This window comes from Melozone crissalis, unplaced genomic scaffold (assembly GCF_028551555.1).
Source record: "Melozone crissalis strain CALT ecotype California unplaced genomic scaffold, PUWL_Pcris_2 ptg000019l_1, whole genome shotgun sequence".
Taxonomy (NCBI): Eukaryota; Metazoa; Chordata; class Aves; order Passeriformes; family Passerellidae; genus Melozone; species Melozone crissalis.
The window spans coordinates 8,370,473-8,392,681 of record NW_026535797.1 but is presented as its reverse complement, the minus strand read 5'-3'; the positions used below and the strand labels follow the sequence as shown (position 1 = coordinate 8,392,681).

Genomic DNA, 22,209 nt, shown 5'->3' with positions numbered 1-22,209 from the left:
AGGGGAACGAGAAGGGCTTTGGTGTAAGATTTTTAGAAAGCTGGGAAAGCAGGTCTTAGAAATAGAACGAACAGAAAACTCAGAACTAGAAGCAGCTGCAAAGTCTGAAAGCAGAAAAAGTTACAATAGTATAGTAAGGACATAAAACAAGAGCTTTAGTTTTAGGCTTAGCTAAGGTAGACCTTAAGACAGCAGAAAAATATGCTTAGTAAGATAGTAGAATGTTTTAAGCTTACTTAATTAAGCTTACTTCATTACTTAATAATGAAGTATTGCATATTGCTAATAGAAAGAAGGCAAGTAAGCACTGTGTGAAGCAGGTGTACCTGTACTTTTAGAACAATTGTCTGTAAGCTTTAGCAATGTGCTATTGGTTAGAAAGTTTTTAAAATGCTCCATAACAAAAATCTTAAGCTGTTGTTGGTTGTACATGAGCTTTTGCCATCTTTCCGTTGTCTCAACTATGTAATGAGGCTGATGCTGCAATAAAAGCTCATGGAATATATCCCAGCAGTCCCATTCTGTTAGTAAGAAGACCTCCAAACACCATAGTGGGATAAATCAGACCCAAAACACCCCCAAACACCATAGTGGGACAAATCAGACCCAGAGCAGGCTTTCATACATTTGTATGTTTATTATTTCAAAGTACAGTATATACATAAGGTATAGCAATACCTTTGAAAACTTTATACAGAAACAGGTATCTACAAAATGAAATCAACAAGACATTCTGTGTACAGGACTTACACACATAGATTGGAAGAATCAACAGTTTCAGTTAGAACACGAAAATGGGAAGGAAACACCCATCCATCTGGAAAAGCTCTAAATACCACCCAGCTCCCTCTGCAACACAGGCCCCTGTCCCTGGACAGGTGAGACAGGGAACACCTGAATCCTTGTGCCACCTACTGCTGGCACAGGAAGGGGGAAGGCCCCTTGCCCTCTGAACCCCTCCCTAGATTCAGGTCTCTGCAGAATGTGGACACTCAGGTTTACACTTGATGCACTGGAAGCCAGACATACTGTTTTTAAATTTTTCTATTTTTAGTTATGAACCAAAACGTTGCAATTAAAAATATTTTAAGAGAGATACTACAGGTGTTGCCAGCAACAAGTGAAGATAATGAGAAAGTGTTCAAGGAAGAAATCAATATCCAGTTTTCTGGACATCATAATTAAAAATATTGCACAAGTCTGTATGGCAGCAAGCCAGTGATTTCTGTAGCACAAAACTGTATTCTTCAGGTCAGAGGGTCTGGCTTCTGTCAATGACAGCGCTGGATTTTACAGAGGGTGGAAAAGCATAGGCAGCTTTCTTGTAGGGCCTCTAACAACATCTGTTTGTGCGATGTTTGAATGAAAAGAGCACCCTGAGTATTTAAGAAACAGATGTTTAAGCTTGTAATACAACCAGCCACAAGCTTGGAATTTTCAAAAGCAGCCTGTGGCAATTCCACGTTTAATGGGCACTGAATTTCAGTGACAGGCATGTAGCTACATGCTCCAGTCTGCCTTCATGATTAGTTTATCAATTCACCAGTTTGTCTCTAAAATTCAGTTCATCTGAGGACAGTTTTCAGTTTCAGGTCCATAGTACAATTTCCAAAACAAGGATAGATAAGTGGGATGAGATGGCTACACAAGGCTCACACCCACCCCTGCACCAGCTGGTGCTCACCTGTGAGAGCCACCCCACAGAAACACCTTTCCACACAAAGTGTGCTCAGTGCTGCACCAGCAGCATCACACTCCTGACAAGCCACCCCATGGCAACAGGGCCAGCAACGCTTCATGGCTGATACATCACTGCCTCTCAAAAAGGAGGAACATCCTCATGCCAAGTTGCTGGCTGACCCCACCAGGCACTCATCACAAGTGACTGGAGAGTCACCTGCCAATGTGCAAGCCAGAATGACTTTTCCATCTCTAACAGATATGTTTAAAGTAACACCTGTGGATGAAGCTTTGGTCCATGAAAACACCATGCACAAAAAACAATGTGGTATTTTGGCTGCTTTGTGTGTCTCCATAACCAAGGGGAAAAAAAAAGTCTGAGAAGTTATTAGTGCTACAAAGAGCCAGCAGCATTTCAGCAGGGCAGGAGGACAGCTAACTAGGTTTCTCAACTTAAAAGGAGAACAATCATGCCAAAAAGAAATAAGAATTTCCACAAAGCCATTGCACTGATTCCATCTGCACCACACCCCTCCTTCATTCACACTGTACACCGGAGAACATACAATAAAAGATTACAATATTAACATGGTATCTAAAATACTGGAATCATTCAGCTCAATGCCTGAAAACATCCAGAGATCTGGTACAATAAAGCATGAAAACACAAACATACAAGAGCTAAGCTATGTTTTAGCATGCAAATTGTTCTGAAGTACTTTCTCTCAGCAGAAGGTCCAAGCTCAGTCATGAACAACTGTCTGTTTGCTTCCTGGAAGCTGTGACAAATCTGTTTCAGCACAGCCAGGTATTTGCCTCTTCACATAACTTAAACAACAGTAAAGCAGAAGTAGTCCCATGACTGGACTGGCCCAAATTTCCTAACATTTCAGATAATCATTGCTCTCAGGAATTAGAAAAATAGATGTATAAAAACCCACCCAGATTAAAGGCTTGCAGTTTCTATATAATACTTGCTCAGGTTTTAAACTATATTTGCTCCCATTCTCCCTTTCCAAAGGAATATTTAATCCTTTGACACTGAGGGGACCTGCCATCCCAGACTCCTGAAGCTCTCTGGACCACAAACCAGGTCTTGATCTCACAAGGATTTTCAGAGATGCCTATCTTTAACTAACAAGGAAGTCCCACTGTCTTGAACCAAACTATTCAAACCAAATTGGGCTTTTTTGCTCAATTTGTTTTATTACAAAGCTCAGGCAACTCAGTGGCATGTGGAAATGGAGTTCACATCCCTAAGTGACCCAGATGTCCAATCAATTATCCTCCTCTGTGCTGCCAAATTCAGGTCCCTCATTTGGTGTACAATGCAAACAATATCTGCAGAATCAGACAGATTCTCCCCACAACCCCTTTTTGATTAAAGTAGCTAAAGCTTTGCTATTGTAAATGTACATTGACTCTTCTCATGGCAATAGGAAGTTCAAGTACTTAATAAAAACCTGAAGTATGTATTTACAAGGTGATCTGATCAATTGATTTTGGTCAAAAAGCGATAGATACAGAAACTGTGCATTTACTGCTGGAATAAAGATATTTCAGATCCTGTGTATTACTTATCCTGGAATTAAAAGGTGAACATGATGTTGTGACTAACCCAAATCTTGTCACCTTGATACTCTTCCTCCATCACCATCTCAGCCACTGAAGGATTAAGTAACACTTTTCAGTGATTTTCACCAACTTCTTCACAACAGTAAAATCAAGCAGTTGCACAGATTTCTGTGCCACTTTCACAGTCCAACTATTAAAATCCCATTTAGATCCCATTTACCATTATTGTCAGTAGTTGGTCTAGCCACAGCTAATGAGAAAATTTATTGGCTTCCATTTTTCTTTGAAAGCAGATGCAATCACCATGTCTACATGTACTCACATAGATTTACAATGGGCAGGTGAAACTCCTAAATGCTGTTAGTTATGCAGAAGCCCAGAGAACTTTATTAACCAATTATCTGATATCAGACTTCTTTTGATCCATATGTCTAAGGATCAAGAGTTTACAAAATTTGCTGAACTGACATTGGTTTCAATTACATGAACTCAAAAACTGAATCAGAACACTTTCTAATTCCTTAGTTTTACTGTTGTTTCACTCCTCTGCAATAAAGAAATCGAGCAGCTGAATGTTAATCTAAAGCAGAAAATATGCAATATCATGGTCACCACTTAAAACCCAAGATTTTGTAACAAAGCATTCTTCCATGCATATGTCAAAAATGCTTAATCAACCCAAAGATCAGAAATAATATGCAAGAAAGAAAATAAATGTCTTAAAGCCCTTAAAGCTCAGTAACACTGGATATGTTCAATAGCAACTAAGACATAATTGGCTTTATTGTTTTTTCAAGCTCCATCATTAAGAGACTGATTAATTACACAGTGCAGAAATTAAAATCTCATGGCAACTCACTCCAAACAGTCTGCACTGCAAAGCATCAGTATTTCAAATAGAAGTTTCAGATAAATGTAGTGTGCAGTGAATTTCAGCAGCGCCTCAGGCTGGTCCTGGGTAGCCAGAACCACACAGATGCCAAACCCTGTTGATCTCTCACATGAGTGAGCCTGTGGGGCCAAAGGCTTCTTCCGCAAAAACTCAGATGCTTGTGCTGGCAGGCAGAATGTAAAACAATGGTCTGTAGCACCTGCCTCTTCTGCATCTTCAGGTTGGTTAGTCCCCAGAAGTTTTAGTTATGTCTGCTTTATTCTCTGTTCCAGTTCATGCTTGTGTTTGATAAGCCGTTCTATTTCTGTTCCTAGAGTCTGCAGGTTCTCCTTTGGGGGGGAAAATGATAAGGTAAGTTATACAGGGAAATGAGTCCATCAGCAAAATGCACTGATAAGTCAAAATTACAGCTTATGTCAGCAGGTTGATACTTTCAAGTATCCAGAACAAATGCAAATGATTCGAGTCAGAGAAAAACAAACTCATTTCAGTAAGAAACTCAAAGCTCTTGGCAAGTCCTCTTTTGCAGTTACCAGTATTCTACAGGATGTCTAGAAGGTAGAATGTTAGTTCCCTTAGCATTTAAGGGGAATGATGATTACAGGAAGAGATCTCCAGCTTGTGCAGAGCCCTGCAGCCCAGCTGGCAGCCTGCACTCCATTTTCCAGCCTGCCACCTCTCCCTGGCAGCAGATGTGCTGCCCCAGGAGCAGAGCCTGTGTTCCTGGCCCTCACGCCCAGGGGAGAGCATGGACAGACCCTGCCCTGCTGAAGGCATAGGCACCCCAGAACTTATTTCAAGCAGCAGCTCATTAGTACAGCATACTCTGAGGGTCCTACACTGGAGGTACATGGCCTCATGTCACATAACTCCCTGGTTAACCCCAATGCTTACCAGTGGCACCAAATCACAATGAGCTGACTTCTGAAAAGGCTTTAACAGCATGCAGTGAAGGGAGCACCTGAGAACCACAAGAATGTGCAGAAGAACTGGCACAGCTACTCACTTTCAATGTAATATTCTTCAGTAATGTATCTTCTAACACAGCCTGAAGCTTCCTGTTTATCTCTAAGGAGAGTTCCAAGGTGAGCCCACTGTCTGCAGGGTGAGATGTGTACAGAGATGCCATGATCCCCCCACGCCTGCTCAAGTGAACTTTGTTGAAGTCAGAGGCCTCTGATGAAAGTGTTCCGGCTTCTTCCCGCAAGATGTAACTCTGAATAATTCTGGAGTGAAAAATAAACCAACAACATCACAGCATTACAAAGCAGAGAAGAGTCAGATGCTGAAGTAACTTCAGATTCCTGACATGAGTAATTTTATTTTCAGGCAGTACTATATTACCAAAAAAGCAGTAAAAAATTACTCACCCAATTTCTATGTCAGAGGAAAACCTGAGATACCAACACTGATACAGGAAATGCTGGTAAGCCAAGACAATACAATGTGCAGGGTTTACTTATTTAAAAGTATTTTGAAAAGCTATTGGGACAAGAAAGGTAATTTAAAAACTCTATTTTTCTTTGCTGAAGGACTCCAGACATGAAATTTCAAGCTTTCTACACATGAGAAAAAAAAATACAAAGCCACTTCTCAGGAGTCTTCCCAAGCTGTAATCATGTTCTGTGAGATGTATGGACTCATTAAGCAAGGGCTGTTCCTAAAAAGCAACTGCACCTTCTAGAAGCAGCTTAATGCCAGCATTTCTTACCCTCCTAACTGAAGCTCCAGACATTATCCTGTAAGTTGAGATCTTCATTTAAGTGGAATCTTGTCTCTCACATTAACCACTGACCAGCTTTGGCTCAGATATATAATTTGTTTGATGTGTATACTAGAGTACCATCTGGAATAATGCAGATTCTCCTTCCAAAACAAACACAATCAGCACCCTTTTAAGCACTTGAGGGGAATGGACTCTTCTGTTAGCCAGTGGCAGCAGTCCACCACAAATCAGCCACCTGCTGACCATTTTGCTACCAAAAACCCACTTGTGCCAGTTTATTCCTCCTGAAAAAATTCAGTAATAGTACTAACTGCCAAAAACTTGGCAATTATTATAGCTGCTGGGAAAAGTGAAGGGAAAAAATCCCACAAAACTAATTCCATCTTCAAAATCTACTGTCACTGCAATATTTTTACTGTTTTAAACATTTTCACTATGACAATTAGTTTTCTTACTTGTCTAGTGCATCAGCTCAGCACTGAAAACCTGCATGAACACAACACAGACATACTTGGTTTTTTTCCTGATTTCCTCCACCAGCTGTTTGATGTGATCCTCCATAAACTCCATCTTCTCATTTTTTCGAGCATGTGCCTTCTGCAGCCTTAGTATTCTTTCCACCAGGACAGCCTTGTCCACCTCTGGGAAGCTGTCCACAGCCACTGCAGAGCCCGTGTTCTCGGGGGAGCGATCCTCGGTGCTGCTGCGCGCGTTCAGGGACCCTGCCAACACCACAGTGTTTGTAAAAACCCCTCTGGAGCTCACACCAGGTGAAGTGCCCCCAGCAGAGCAGTGCTGCCAGGAGCTGAGGATACCTTCCCCAGGATGCCAGTTTCCCTTAATGTTACTGGGGTTTTCTCTAAAGGATCCTTGCAGGGTTTAAATGAGACAGGCTGGGACAGCAGTGCAGTCCCCTGCTGTGGGTGCACTGCCTCTGCTGTAAGCGTGCTCCCTTCAGGAATGCTTATCCCCACTTAAACACCTTCATGCCCATTTACTTTGCACAAGACTGAGCTGATTTTAAATGTGTGTTTTGGAGTAAACTAAAATTACAATATTATGAAAACTGTACAGACTCACAAAGCCCTACACATGCAGCACTGATCACTTTGAGCTCACAGTATGTACTTTCTGCTGTTCTTTCTAAGCATTTGTCTCTCTCACACAGTGAGATTACAGGACATCTGGACAGAACTAACCCAACTTAAAACCTAACGGTATCAAGGAAGGAAACATGTTCTTTTCAGTGCTTAAGATCACTCCTTTACTTCTACTGGATAGAAAATAATGAATATTACATAAACCCACTGATGTCTCTAATGATGCTAATTGATTTCTCATTTACACAGTCACAACTGTCAATAGGGCAATTAAACAACGTTGGAAGCCACTGCTCATTTTTATTTTGCTTCTGGCAGCATGTAAAAGGAGCATGTATAAGCTGGAGTCCTCTTGAGCTTCCCTCCAAACATAAAAGCCATGAAATAAAAAAGGCAGGTATTTAAAAAGAACCAAAATATATAAACATCATAAACATTACACTTTAATCTCATAATAAGCACCTACAACTGCAGTCAGTCAAGTGCATTTTGCTGCTTAGAGGCTATTTTGTCAGTTTTAATGGGAGGCTGCCCACACACTGCATATGCACAAACCACATAAAGAGCAAGCACACTGTGGGCAACCTTGTTAAGACTGAAGGGTTGTTTGGCAGCCCCGCCATGTGCTCCATTACCTGATGAACTGGAACGGCTCCCCATGCTGCTGACTTCTTTGTCATAATTACCATTTTCCATCTGATCCAATTTCCTCCGTGCTAAAAGTATTAACAAAATGATGATTAGCAATAGCAGAGTAAGAACTCAAAATTACAGTGTTACCCAACATATAGAACCTGTAATCATCTCTGACCTGCACTAATTTAACATGATGTGACAACTGAAAGCCAATGGTAGCAACTAAAAGTAAAATCCAAGCAACACCTGGAGGTAACACCCACCATGATCCCTACACACTGCTGTGTTTGCCAGTTGAAGGGGTAATGTCATATACAGGATTAACTGGGACCATTAAGACTTCAATTTGAGTTTACTTTTGATTAGTTCTGCCATGTAAATCACTACTGATGTCAGCAACTCTGTTCCAGCATCTCCTAACTGTGGCACTACAGCAGTACTTGTGCCAGAAGCACCACTCACTCAGTAGGGATCAAGAGGGAAAGCACACAGCTCTTCTTATATGCACAAAAAGGGACATGGAACTTGTCTTGCAAAGTGCCAATAAGGATCTCTTCTTTCAAACACATTTGATTATCTTCAAATCTATTTTCTATTCATGCATTGTGGGGTATTTGATGACTTTATTTGTAGACAAAATTAGTCATCAGTCTCTCCATATCCACCTTTAAAACTGAAGTGTTCTGTTCAAAAAATAACCAGTAATCCCTGATACAGTCAGCAGCTAGGAAACTTCTGGCAGCTTCTGAATATACTCCTACAGAGACCAGGATCCATATATACCTATGGTGACATTTCAGTAGTCAGATATATCATAACAAAGACTAAGCTCTTTTGAAATAAGTATTTCCTTTTATGTCTAAACCCACTTCAAAAGTTACACATTAGATTGAAAATTAACACAAAGGCCTGAAACTGCAGTTTCCACAAGGTCTAACTTGCTCACTGCCATTGTCTCCAGGGACAGGGAGAGGTTGAAGGGTGACACTCAAGCAGTGAGCACACACAGACAGGACCTGAATCTCTAGCAGACACTGAGGGGGTCACAGATGGGGCTGTCTCATAAATGAAAATAATCCCCACCTAGCTGAAGTTGTTTTGTGAGGTCTTTCAGGTTGGCTGCGTGCTTGCGCTTCTGGGTAGCCAGGTCATCCTTCAGCTCATCCACACGGGTCTTCAGGGCTGACACCTCCTCCTGCTCTGAGGCCAGCTGAGCCTGCAGGGCCTCAACCTCTGACTTCCTCTGATTCTCCTCCTTCTGTAACTTGATGGCCTGAAATTGGGATTTGATTTTCAGTCATACACAAATATCCTAGCCTAACCACAGTGCATGCTCAACATCCCTAACTGCACATTTCACCTGGGAATCATTCACACTTTACATTTATTATTTAGGCTGAATGCTAGCATTTCACATGAATACTAAGATTCCTCAACCACCTCCAGAACTTCTACATGATACAGTACAAAGTCACATTACCTTCCATGACACACTAAGTTCATTAAAAATGGCATTTATCTCATAGTACAAACAGGACCTGAGGAACAATTTACAGTAACAAATTTCTCAGGCAAATTAGAACCTTTTGTCTGTTTCATTTCATCTGAAAGTGAACAACTCTCTACTCCCAAAACAACAGAAAGAGAAACACAGTGACATCTCCTCATTCCAGTGCAGTGTGCCTTAAAATTCCTTTCAGCCTGGGAACACGAGGTGTTCAAATCCCACTGCTACTAATGGCAAACTCAAGGAGAAATTGCAGTCAGGTAAATGGAGATACAAGGGGGCATTTATGTGCTACATCCTTATCTGCATCAGACATCTTACTGGAGCAAAAACAAAAAGCCCACTGTACTCACCAGATCATCTTTAGTCTGTTGAACACACTCCAGCTGATTCTGCAGCTCTCTTTCACTGTAAGAAAGCTTATCCAACTGGCTCTGTAAGGAATTGTTTTCAGACTGAAGCTGTGCATTCTTACTGGTTAATTTCTCAGTGAACATCAATAACTCAGATTCTCTTTTCCGACTACCTTCAATGTCCTTCTGAAGATCAGCAACCAGAGAATTGAAACCATCTATTTCTTCCTTTAAAGCATTGATTTCTTGTTCATCTCTGTCAAAACAATTGTATCACATTAGGGATAACCTGAGCTTAAAGATACAAAGTTCATTGCAATAAAAGCATTCAGGTCAAGTCCAAATAAGGCAGGGGAACAATTAATGACCCTGGGGTAGCTGTTAGTCACTGGATTATTTTAAATGTCAAGGGAGTTTTCACTTTGTTTCACAACACCTGCAGTGCTGAAATGACAGATTGCTGCAGCCCACAGAGGACTCAGGCATTAGCTCCTCAAGGAAGGCCAGCTCTCCATTTTCAACTTCTCCCTATGACCTTCAGATCAGGGCATAAACAAAACCCTCAAAACCAGACCTAGTGGGTGAGAGGAAGGTGTGCAAACCCAACAAAGTGGCCAATCTGTAAGAGGCCTTCTCTTTAGGAAACAGGGAAATAATGCAGTTTGGATTTCTAGGACAGCAGTATGGTCATTCCTGACATGTCCTTATCCAAGCCCTGCAGCTCTGAATCAAAGGGCCTGTCCTATTCCACCTACTCCTCCCCCCAAAAACAAATCCTTCCCCTCTACAAGTTTTTGTTTCTACTGAAAAACTCTCACATCCAATCAGAGTAAAAAATGCTGCATCTTCAGTTATCATCACCATTCTACAGAAAATGTTTGAAATTAATTCCAAAATTTAATAGCTGTTAAAAATGTTACAAACTAAAAACCTCCCTCTTATTTGCTCTTGCAATATTAGTTCATTAATTCTTCCATCACTGAATTTAATACACCTTTTCTAAAGCTTTACTTTCTAACATCAGCAGAAAAAACCTCATCTTTCTCACAGGGAGTGTGTATATTCAAATTTAAAACTAAAATTAAAATTACACAAAAAGCAAGAGCACACATCTCATTTAATTTCCTGACAGACAGTGTAATTATGAGGAGGATCAATTCACTTTAAATCAACAATCCTGTACTGTTTGCTTCTCCAACAAGAGCTGAGACCCAGTTATCTGTGCTGCAAAGTATCTCACCTGTAGCTCCCATTTAAAAACCTGTGCCACAAGGTTGCATGTATGCTTGTATTTTACATTTTCAAATATGTTGTTTCATCATGACAGGAGAAAGCTCTGCCTAGCAGTCAGGGTTGGATCAGACAAAATTAAAGGTTTAGACCATCTAAAAGAGATGTCTAGATTATCCTTAAATTTTGCAGATGAAGGAGACCAGGGAACACTGGAGGTGAAGTTCTTCCCAGCATTCAACCTAAAATCATATTCCTCCAGTGAACAAACATAGCTGAACATTCAACATAATAAAGCCTTTGTAAATTTCAGGATGTCTACACTGAAATTGAAATAAAAGACAATATAAAATTTAATGCAGGGATAATAAATGTTGTATGGGAAGGACACTGAAGGAAAAAAACCCAAATTGAATGGGAATGAGAGACATTTAAGCATGTCGCAATTACTGAGAGGAAAAGATAAGTGGGAACACACATTTGCAGTTTCACACTTTGATCACAGTCACTTTAATTCATTTGTCAAGATTCCAAGTGAAAAATAACTGTTACTGATCCCAGTGAAGGCTCCAGTAGTTTCCAGCACAGAGTACTTTCCCTGGAAAGGCTGAGGACACCATGACAATGCAGGTGACAGGCACACAGCACACGGAAAGTGGCTGATTTGCTAAGCCATGAGGAAGAGCTCTAATTATGGAAATACTTTACACTGATAAATAAAAACTGTTTAGCAGAACGAGAGGGACAGACACAGGGGTGGCTCTGCCTATCTGAAATTTATCTATCTCCATTTATGCAGCAGCAGTGGAACCAGCAGAGTGGCCAGCATTTGTATATCCCAGTCCATGTGTACCCCACAGACACAGGACCATGCTCAAACACTCCTGAATTGTACATGAGCCCAGCCCTCCCCTGACATTATTCCTCTCACATTCTTAAATAAGTGAACTTCAACACAGCAGAATGAAGTGCAGCCCATTAGAAAGACAAATGCCTCACACTGTCTGAATACAGCATCTCTCAAGTAAGTAAAATTCTTTCTATTGAATACTTCCATTCATCCATCACAATTTTGAAGCAATTTATCTTTCCAGTTTAATTGCTCCCCTCCATCTTCCAATAAAACAAGCACTGAGCAGACACCTAGAAGATAATTTCCTGTAGAGTATGCTGGAAATCAGGCACTTGTTATTCTAATAATGAGAGATGCTAAATTAGATTTATCAATCTCAATCCCCTTGGTTTTTAAGAGGCCACCAAGGTTGCCTTCAATATTAGCAGCACTGATTTAAATAAAGACAGGCATTCTTCAAATTGCAATTAATTTAAAGCATCAATAACTTCAATAAAACAAACCCTTCCACATCTCAGAAAATCTTTTAAATCATTACTCATAGTGCACAGCTGTACCTCTGATGCTGATCCTGCAGTTGATCTACAGTTTTGACTCTGTCCAGCAAATTCTGAATTTCACTTTTCTGCCTATTTATTATTTCTTTATACTTGGACAACTCATCTTCTGTTCTTAAGCGCTCATCCTCTAAGCACTTTACCTAAATGGAAAAACAAAAAATAAATACAACCAGAAACTATTTAGTTTCACAAACTTCAGAGCTAAATTATTCTGATCACATATCTAGACTGTAGTACAAAGGTCATGTGTTAATTTTTTTGTGGTTTCAAGTAACTTAGACCAATATCCCAAAGTATTTCAGATCAAATTGGGTCAGAAAAACAAACAAACAAAATTAAATTCAACAAGCATGATTAACATTAGTTTTGCCCAAAGGCTCAAACTTATCAGCCTAATGGATTAGGGTCCACAGATTTGACATTTCCCCAATTACCAAGGCAACCATTTACTCTGTCTCCCTCCCTTTTTCCACAGTCCTATTGAGCTGCTCTGGAGAGAGGGACTGGCATGCTATTCTATAGACTGTCCACAAGTTAGGGACAGCATTACCTCCTTACCAGAGGCAAAAACTTATGTCACAGGTAGGAGAAGCTTACAAGCATTTTATTTACACTAAATTTAGAAGATTTAAAATATTTGCAGGATTACAAATCTAAAATGTTTCTCAACTTTTCAGCCAAATGAGGCACACATGATGAACTGTTGTGTTACAGATCAGCTCCTACTTTCTAAAAAAGGCTATGCAAAGTCAACAGTAAGAGATCCTTTCTAGTCTCATGCCAGCCAATCTCTACTCACACTGTTTATTCCTGAAGAAGTAAAAGTACAATTGGGAGTGGAATGTATTCTTGTTCCAAAAGCCTAGCCCTGTGCTTTCAGCCCCACCCCAATCCAACTCAGCACACTTTACCTTTGTTCTCAGTGTTCGAAGCTCATCCATGCCTTCCTTAAATGTTCTCTTCAAGTCTTCCACTTCTTTTATTTTTGCATGATGCACCTTTTTAGAGGGTAAGAAGTTCATTAAGGAAACTAAATGTACAATGGCACCTCAAAAAAAAAAAAAATCTAGGCCAATACAGGCCATCACAACAGCTGAGAGGGCTTGAGGCAGAACAGGTACCCCAAAGGCTGGGTTTACTTCTTCAGAAAGAAAAGCAAAATCTCAAAGCTTCTTTATTCTCAGGAGAACTGAGAAGAAAAGTGAGACTGTACACTCTGGCTTCAGGTACACAAATCCATGGCACAACAGGCCCTAAGAAAGCTCTGGCTTTGGTCACCTCTGAAGAGGGCATGTGCACAGATGAGCTGTGAGCACACACATCATTAGAGAGTTTCACTTTGGGGCTAGCAAATCTCCACAAAAAACAGAGGCTGGTCCTTGTCTCTTCTTGCCATACATCTTGGCAAAATACTGGTCAGGGAAAGGCCTGATTCAACTAAATTTGTGCTTTTAATTACAGCAACATTCATGTTTATAAATGAAAGAGAAGTTATTTCACCTTCACTGTATCATATTTTCCCCCTAACTTTGTTTTTAAAAAGTGAATCCAAGGTAGTACCTGAAGATATCCTCCAAAAAAGCAATGCTGGAGGGCAGACACCTGGGATTTAGTATCAGACCACCAAAAAAGACAAAACCCAAATAATGTGGCATAAATGTAAGCAGCTTAAAATAAGATTCTCAAAATTATAATTTCATGGAATTCTTAAGCAGAAAGTGGACTCCACACAACACATACTTACCTCCAGGTTATCAGACTTCTCCTGAATTTGTTTCTCTAGTTCTCCTTTAGTTACTCGGAATTTTGCATCCAATTCATTTGATCTGATTTCTTCTGACTCCTAAAGGGATTGAAGAAATGTAAGTAGAGTTTTAGAGTTTTACATTTCCCTTTCTATTCTATGAGTGCACACACAGCTTTTCACTTCACTGAGTCTTTCCTCTAAGCACCTCTGATAATCCTGACCATGCCAAGAAAGATCCCCACACTGCATGTCAATCAAGATAAACATTTTCACTTTCATTTAACAAGTTTTCAGTAAAGTAAAAAACCTATCCCTATTCATCTCAGCTTTGGAGCTTGCACAGGATAATTCTTTCCTGCTACAGCTTAAGCTAAAAAGAAATGAAAAAGAAGACTCAGGCACTAAACAATAATTTGACCTCTTGAGAAAATGTGCTTACTTGATAGGATTTTATCATTTCTTGACAGTTTTTCCTTATCTGATCTCCTTCTTCTTTTGCTTCAGTTAATTTTGTCATTGCATCTTTGAGGCGTTCTTTGGTTTCCTACAAAAACAATAATTAAAAGAACAGGTTAAACCTAGTAAAGTCCATTTACTTCATTTGAGAAGCACATTACTCATAACAAAACTGCCCTTTCAGTCTGAAAAGAATTAACAAAACAAGAAGTCCAACACTATTTTTCCCCTTGCTTCCATTCAGCTGTTAATTTATGTAATTCCATTTGACCCAACACTGAAGGCACAATAAAAGCATCTCTTGTTTATGTGCCATGCACATTTTCAGACAGCAGATTTAACTCTATCACTTAAAAACTAAGATAACACTTATTTTAAATAAATACACTCTCGTCAAACATAAACTTAACAACAAATCAAAATTTGATGACCAAATTAAAGAGAATGCCCCAGTACATCCTCCTTTCACATTCTTTCAACATTTCCATTTCAGTATCACTATTTGAGAACACTATTCTGACTTTTGCTGCAGGTATTCAAATTAAACAGGAACACCACATTAGGAATAGTACATAAAAAGTAAATACTGTAATAACTACATTACTCTGACTATATTTTCATGTAATGATATCAGCATCACTTCACTCACCTTGTGAGAATCCATTTCTGTTTTCAATTTGTTCTGAGCCCATTTTACTTTGATAACATGAGAATTGATTTCTTCTTTCAATTTTTCTATTTCTCTGTTGAGTCGAGTGGCTTCACCATCCTGAGAAAATTTCATAGGTTTTTTATAAAATTAAATAATCTAGTGTTTCTAGAATAAAACTCCAGTTATCAAGTTGGGGTTTTTTTTCTTATTGTCTGGGTTTTGAAAAACCATGCACATATTTCAGAATGCCTAATAATGTTGAAATCCAGTGGGAAAAAAACCCCCATTAGTGTTGTGGTTAGAACAGCAAGGTAAGGTTGAATTATCGTTAGTATATGTTAATAGCATATATCTGTGAAAAGCACCACAGAGGCAATTTTTGTTTCAGCAGCATAGTTTCTAGTAATTTATTAATTTTTGAATCTTCCACAAGAATTGTAAAACACAGCTGTGAAGGACTATCAAAAGACTTGCATAATTTAATAATAATCTTACCGCTTTCTAAAAATGAGCGGCAAAATTTTGGATGAAAAATTCTATTGCTTTATTATCAATTTTTAGTAGTAAAAAAAGGGAATACAGAGTGAAAACATAGAAAAACAACAAAAAAAGACTGCAATAATTTAATGCCACTGCAGCCTTTATCTAGACAACTGAAACAAGCTGTCTTCTCAAATTTGTTAAAAAAAAAACCCGAAAAAAAATCTTATGTTTCACAAATTAATATTCAGGGAAATATTAAAAGGAACTTCAAAAAGACTGCAATGAGAACTGAGTAACTTTTTCCCCTTCCCTTGGAAGGAAGACATTTTCACAGCTGTGCAGCAGAAAATAAATGAGAACAGGTTCCTTTTACCAAGTACCACAGCAAACAAGTGATCAGGTTGTTCTGACAGTGCTTTTAATCAAGTCACACAGCAGTCCTTGGAGTACCTTTGTTTCATAGAGCTGGTGCAATCTTCCCTTTTCCTGAGAAAGTTGTTTGATTTTATTTGTAAGCTTTTCTATCTCTTTGTTTGCATCTCTCAGCCTCCTCTCCAGACCCTCCTTTTCCTTTCGGAGGTCAAGTGACTCCTTCTCCCCGCGGACGTATTTCATCACCATCGTCTCCTTCTCGTGCCGAGCTTCCTCACACTTCTTGTTTGCCTTGAAAAACACCAAACACAACGAATCAAACCTTGTATTTCATAATTAACCAGAAATTTTTAATATTGCAGTAGAGTAACATAACAAGGCAGGACTCAAAAGCTCCAGTTTGACAAACATTCAATCCTCTTAAGCACTGAAATTACTCCTACTTCTAACAATAAACATTGTAACAGCTGCATCTTCTCAGCTCAACATCTCAACTGAGTTATCAATACACGAGTAATTTGGTTTTTAGAAGGAAAGAAGTATAATATTTAGGAACAAAATTTTGCAAATACTCAGTACTGGTACTCTCTCTTCCTTCATCCACATGCCAACTGCACAATCATTATCCAGTGGCTTGTTTTTCTGCTGGATCACTTCCAGTGGCTTACTTTTAAAGAGTCCCCCCACCCCACACCTAACAAGTTCTGCCTCAAATTAGGAAAAAAAATAAAATCAGACACTGAGCTTTAGAATACATGCAACTGAGGAAATACTTGGTATAGTATGATATTAAAAAGGAAAAAAATCCCAGATTTCAGTAATACATAAAGATAAAATAAAAGCTTTGTGCTGGAATTGAGAAAAATATTAATTTTTTTCACACTCTGTCTGAAAAAGCTATTGTCAGCTTTCAGCTCCTTTGAATCAAGTTCAGCTTACAGGTAAAGAAAATGAGATTTCCTTGAGAGCTGAATTCAATACATATAAAAATAGGTATTTTTCAAAAGAGTTATCAGGCACTCTGAAGTGTTAACAGCTATTTCAAAATTCACTGCTGACAGTTATCCAAAATGCATACATAACTGCACACTAGCAGATCCAATTTTGGAATATTCTGTCTTATTTAGTGATCCAATACGTTTCCTACAAGAACCAAGTTTGTTCAGTAATGCAGATGTACAATAGTTTAAGTTTCTTCAAATTACCTGTTCCATTCGAATGGCCATCTCTTTATGCAACTGCTGAATAGTATTTTTGGCTGCTGCATCTTGAGTTACAAGTCTGTCTTTGCTAGTTTTCACTTCTTTATTAAGCTCTTCTATTCTTGCTTCCAGCTAAAAGACAACATCATTATATAATTATAGGGAAAATAACGCTTTGATCATGTTTTATAGAGGCAGGCACATTTCACACAAAATTAGATGCTTCAACAGATATTTACCTGTATTTTACACTTGTCAGGCTGCAACCAACCATATCAACCTCTAGCTTTGCATGAGTAGGAAAAGCATGAAAAATGTCAATTCTCATCTTCAGTGAGAGTGAAGATGCTTCAAACCAAGTAAAACACCAGGCACATTAATTTACTACACAAAATACCAGACTGACAGCAAGTCAGAGACCTGCCAGAGAAGAGCTGGCTGCTATCTGAGGCTGCTTCACCTTCCACCCTTTAGTTCCTTGTGCCATATCCTTCACCATGCCAGCAAAGCAGCCATGCATCCATACTGAAATGGACTGGGAATTAATTCATTGAAAAAAAAATCACTCAGCAAATAAAGATTAGCTTAGTCATCATGCTGGCACTTTTTTTAGCCACCTAGTGAACCAAGTCAGAGACCTGATCCAGCTGAAGAATAATCCCCAGTGTTAACTGGAACACTTCCCAGAGGGTGCTCCCTGCCAAGGCATGCAAATCCAGCAGGAACAGCCTGGTGGCTGCAAAGGCTGTGACACTGCCCAAATCTTGTTCAAATTGTGCCTCACAACTCTCCTCTTGTCCCAGGGGAAAGCCAGCTCACCCAGGCTGGGGGTTTTGTTTTTGTTTGTTTGCTTTGGAGGAGAAGTGTCAGGATGCCAGGATCAGTACTGTACATTCTGTGTAGTCCCAAGCTGCTGTGTAAGAGGCAAGAACCACCCAATTTGCTTCTGTTACCACACCATGACTTGACCACACTTTGTTCAGCTCTGCAAATGCATCATGTGCCAAAGAAAAAGCTTCACATGCACAAGCAGGCAGGTAGAGTTTGTTTAGTGCTGTGAGTGCAGTCAAGCTTTCATTTACATAAAAGTTACCATAAGGCACTAACACAGAAATTCCAACAATAAAACACCACCTTCACAAATGGAAAAATGTAAGTGATTCACTGCAATGTCTCTTACAGCTCAAGTGCTATCAACAGCTATATAAAACTATTATAGTCCAAAAGAATATTTTCTGAAATCACTTGCAAGCATGTAGTATCACAAACACCCTCACAAGTACTTTTTTCAGAATGGAATAAAGCAATTGCTACATGATAGAGCTTCAAGAAATCATACATGACTCATGACAGAGCTATCATGGAAACACAGACAAGAAAGAATGAGAGAGCTGCTCATACTGGTTTATTCAGGCACAAGCATGTGTAGCCTAAAAATAACACTTTTCAATCACATCATGGAATTTCAAATATTCTCTGAAATCAACCATGAATATATGAATATATTACATGAATATATTCCTCTAGAACACTTCAAGCCTGACACCCTGCTCTGTGAACAGATTTCTGTGTGATGCAGACACCAACAAAGAAACCTGACAACCAGGATAGCCACCAGCACTTGGACAAACAGAAATTAATATTCTAAATGTTTCTCTTGCCAGATTTCCAAATATAACCTGTAATCAGTTTATAAAGCTGGCCAGCCAGCTGCAGATAGCTGATAGCAGCCAAGCAGTTACACCTGGTGTGAAGCCTTTTCCTCCCACACTAAAAGCAGCCTCCACCATGCACACACCATGGTCCTCCTTGGCCTGCTGGGGTTCTAACAAGCCCCTGAGAAAATGCCTGTATTTAGTACCTGCTACTACCACAGCAGAGACTGCCAGATAAAGAACATTTAAGCAATGGGAATCCAGAAAGTCAGCTTATCCAAATTCACTAAAGGCATTTAGACAATTTCTTGGAATACAAAAGTAGATTTATCCTCTTAAAAAGCTTAGGATAATAAGCATGGGAATCAACAGTGGCAGCAGTGACATTATACACAGGTGAAATACCAACCAGCACTTCTGTTTTATCGGTACCTGTTTAATGATGCTGAGGTGCTGCTTTTCTGTTTCTGTTCGTTTTTTCAATTCATCTTTTAATTTGTCCTTTTCTGAGCAAATTTCCAAAATCAGTTCCTGATGCTTTTTATTTTCTTTAATCAATCTGTAAAGAAAAAAAAATTAAAAACAAGGTGCATCAGTACTGGGGGTTTTTGGTTGCTTGTTTTCAATCTCGAGAAATATGGTTTTTGCTCATCGATCTGCAAGTTTTACTGGAAGCCAGAAACCCTAAAAAAACCCATGAAAGCTTTACAAGAAAAAAAAAAAAGAATACTGTGCATGTGGAACTTAACTCCAAAAGAGCAAGCAGCAGCCTCCTCGTGAGGAAACTGCTTGTTTCCAGCATTTTAGGGTTGCTGTGGTCTATAATGACATGGGACATTTGGTAACCCTATGAAACTAGGAAATTGTAAATGCCAGTAATTTTAAGATAATGAAATCCAGTAACTTCCAGTCAGATAGTCTCACCAGTCATTTGTCTGAAAACACAGAAATTTTTTTTATTTATTTCATGGATTTCTCAGAGTACCCAAGAAGTTCACAACCTGGTAAGAAACAGAATCCTGATTTAAGTCCTAAGTGGGTAACAAGTATCTGTGCCCATGCTCTTTATTAAGTTCAATTTTCAGCAATAGTTCCAGTTCAGCTGTTTGAAGCCAACTCAGACCTAGTTTGACATTCTAACATAAAAGTCAGAAATTACATTGTCAGAACTGCTGAATGAATAGTCTCACATGTATTTACATGTCTGCAGATACCATTACATGGTGGGTATTTTAGGCCACTAAATGCATAAATTTTTGAGAGGCATGCATTTACCTGAAAAAGATAGTTAATTTGCCCTTTACCCACCCCTTTGTTGAAAAAAAATCTCTGAACAAACTGGTCTCCTAAATTATAAGGAATTCAAAACCATCAGTTACAAAGAGCTGAGCACCTGTGATTTGCTTTTTAATCTATTAATGAATATTCCAGGATTTCAAATTCTTAATTCATGCCACAGCTGCTGACATACATATTTAGATCTGATCACAGGAGACAACTGGGCTATTTCCAGAATGATGTTACAAGAAATTCTGCTGATCATCAAGTAAGGGACAAAACAAACAGAACCCAGAATAGCCTTTGGGCTAAACACAAAATGCTCCACAGCACTTTCATACTCTTGAGGCGAGTTCCCAAGCGTCAAATGATTGCAGCTGCCCAAAAGAGACATGTTTTTACATAAAGCCTTCTGTATGTATATATAACATACACACATATAAAAACACTTGTCCCTGAGGAAGTAATTGGTTCATGGCTGAAAATGCTGCCCTGCCTCTGAGTTTACTATGAGTAAGTAAAACTCTATCTCATGATCTCCTGCAATTACCTCTCTCCACACACCCACAACTTCAGATTCCCACTCCTCCTCTGTAACTTCTGAATGTCTAACTGTGCATTCTTCCTGTCATCAGCTGACTCTCCTCACATGGATGGTTTCTGTCAGAGGTTAACTGGTGAAGTGCAACAGAATACTTTCCCTACTGGGACTCTCCCGCCCTGTCTGGTTTCCCTTCCTTTGATGTCCTCCTATATCATGGTACTGGAGAGCCTTATACAAAAAGTAGGACTCTATTTCCAGCTCTGCAAAAAGGAATACATATAAAGTTAGAAGCTACATTTTGTTAGCAAAAAAACATTTCTAAAGAGGCAACAGAGTATTAAACACCAAGTAAGGAATCATGAAGTCAAGCAATGAACTGGCTTTTGATGAACAGAAATATTCATATTGAATACTGCCTGGTAGAACGATTAAGCCCAGTTAATTATAACACTTATAAGCCATGCATTTCAGAAGTCCTCTCAAAAAATGTGCAGAGTAGTTTATCTACATATGGCACTTCCAACTCAAACAATACTCTCATCTGATTAACAACTTTGCTGGATGACAGCAGGAGATTGAATACTACTGGAAAAAGAAACAAGCAATTCTGAACATAAAAAAAATGCCCATTGTGGGAGTTAGTACTTTCAAAGACTCATTTCTCCACAGACACATATGGACTGAATGAATCCTGGACTATTTTTAAATCACTATTACTGCTGCAGTATTTAAGTAATTCTAGACATTGGCAAGCTATTCAATGACACAGCTGGCTATTCAGTTCCTGCCAAATCCTGCAAGAATTCAGACATCTAGGCACACAATTTTATTTACAAGTACATGCCACAAGTAAAAATTATTCCTTGCTTAAAAACAATTTTTAAAAATCTTATTAACTGTCCTCATACCAACTCAAGACAACTTGCTTCATACCAAAATGTTGCATGCAGGTGCACACAACATACAGCCAAAGTTGTTCAGCGCACACCTCCAACTGTGAAGCACATACTCAAATACTCACTTTGAAATAGTTTGTTCTTGCTGTAGGTATTTATCTTGTACACATTTTTCAAACACAGCCAAGGCATGTTCACCCTTCTGCACACCATTGGGGAGCTTTGGTTCTTTTGAAAAATCTGTGGATAAGAGTTCAGACTCTATTTCCTTCAGCAAATCCTCCTGTGAGGAAGTCTGATGTATTGTGGAAATAAGTTTCTTTGTGCAGTCTGTGTCATAAGGGCTTTCTGAATAGATTTTATCACTTGATTTTTTCACAAAGTCAGACTCCTCCCTTAGATCCTGTAATATTTCCATTAATGATTGTTCTGTCTGGTTAGTTTTTGGATCATGTTGTTCAAGTTCTTCACTTGGTAGATGTTGTGGTTTTGTGGAGCCCTCTGCCTTTGTTTCACAGCAGGCATTGGCAGAGGAGTCTGTCCCTCCACACTGCTGCTGTCCTTCTGCTGGGGCCCCACTGCTGCTGGTGCCATCCTGATCTGGGGACAAGGAACTCAATTCCCTCTCCAAGAGAGCAGCATCACCTCCAGTGCAACTGTTGCCTGGGCATTCCTCCACTCCAGGTGTTTCATCAGCCTTCTCACTTTCTGGGGACTTGCAAGAGGCATCATCTGACAGATTGACTGGCTCCAGTGTGCTCTGCATTTCTGGTGAACGTTCCTCCATAACCTTCCTTTGGAAATCTAGATGG

At 39.3% G+C, this 22,209-nt stretch overlaps 1 protein-coding gene across 1 annotated transcript in view; it reads right to left on the bottom strand.

Moving 5' to 3' along the window:
• Window positions 1–946: 946 nt before the first annotated feature.
• The window catches only part of CCDC186 (coiled-coil domain containing 186), a 34,222-nt gene continuing 12,959 nt past the window's right edge, over window positions 947–22,209 (bottom strand). Inside the window, exons 2-16 of the mRNA XM_054276703.1 lie at window positions 21,523–22,201; window positions 19,112–19,238; window positions 17,028–17,156; window positions 15,901–16,113; window positions 14,965–15,084; window positions 14,299–14,403; window positions 13,857–13,955; window positions 13,024–13,110; window positions 12,110–12,252; window positions 9,470–9,725; window positions 8,693–8,882; window positions 7,609–7,689; window positions 6,385–6,595; window positions 5,154–5,373; window positions 947–4,476 (exon numbers count right to left, since the gene is read on the bottom strand). Coding sequence (XP_054132678.1) covers window positions 4,393–4,476; window positions 5,154–5,373; window positions 6,385–6,595; window positions 7,609–7,689; window positions 8,693–8,882; window positions 9,470–9,725; window positions 12,110–12,252; window positions 13,024–13,110; window positions 13,857–13,955; window positions 14,299–14,403; window positions 14,965–15,084; window positions 15,901–16,113; window positions 17,028–17,156; window positions 19,112–19,238; window positions 21,523–22,184 — 2,727 coding nt within the window. The 5' untranslated portion in view covers window positions 22,185–22,201 and the 3' untranslated portion in view covers window positions 947–4,392. The remainder of the gene's footprint in view (window positions 4,477–5,153; window positions 5,374–6,384; window positions 6,596–7,608; window positions 7,690–8,692; window positions 8,883–9,469; window positions 9,726–12,109; window positions 12,253–13,023; window positions 13,111–13,856; window positions 13,956–14,298; window positions 14,404–14,964; window positions 15,085–15,900; window positions 16,114–17,027; window positions 17,157–19,111; window positions 19,239–21,522; window positions 22,202–22,209) is intronic.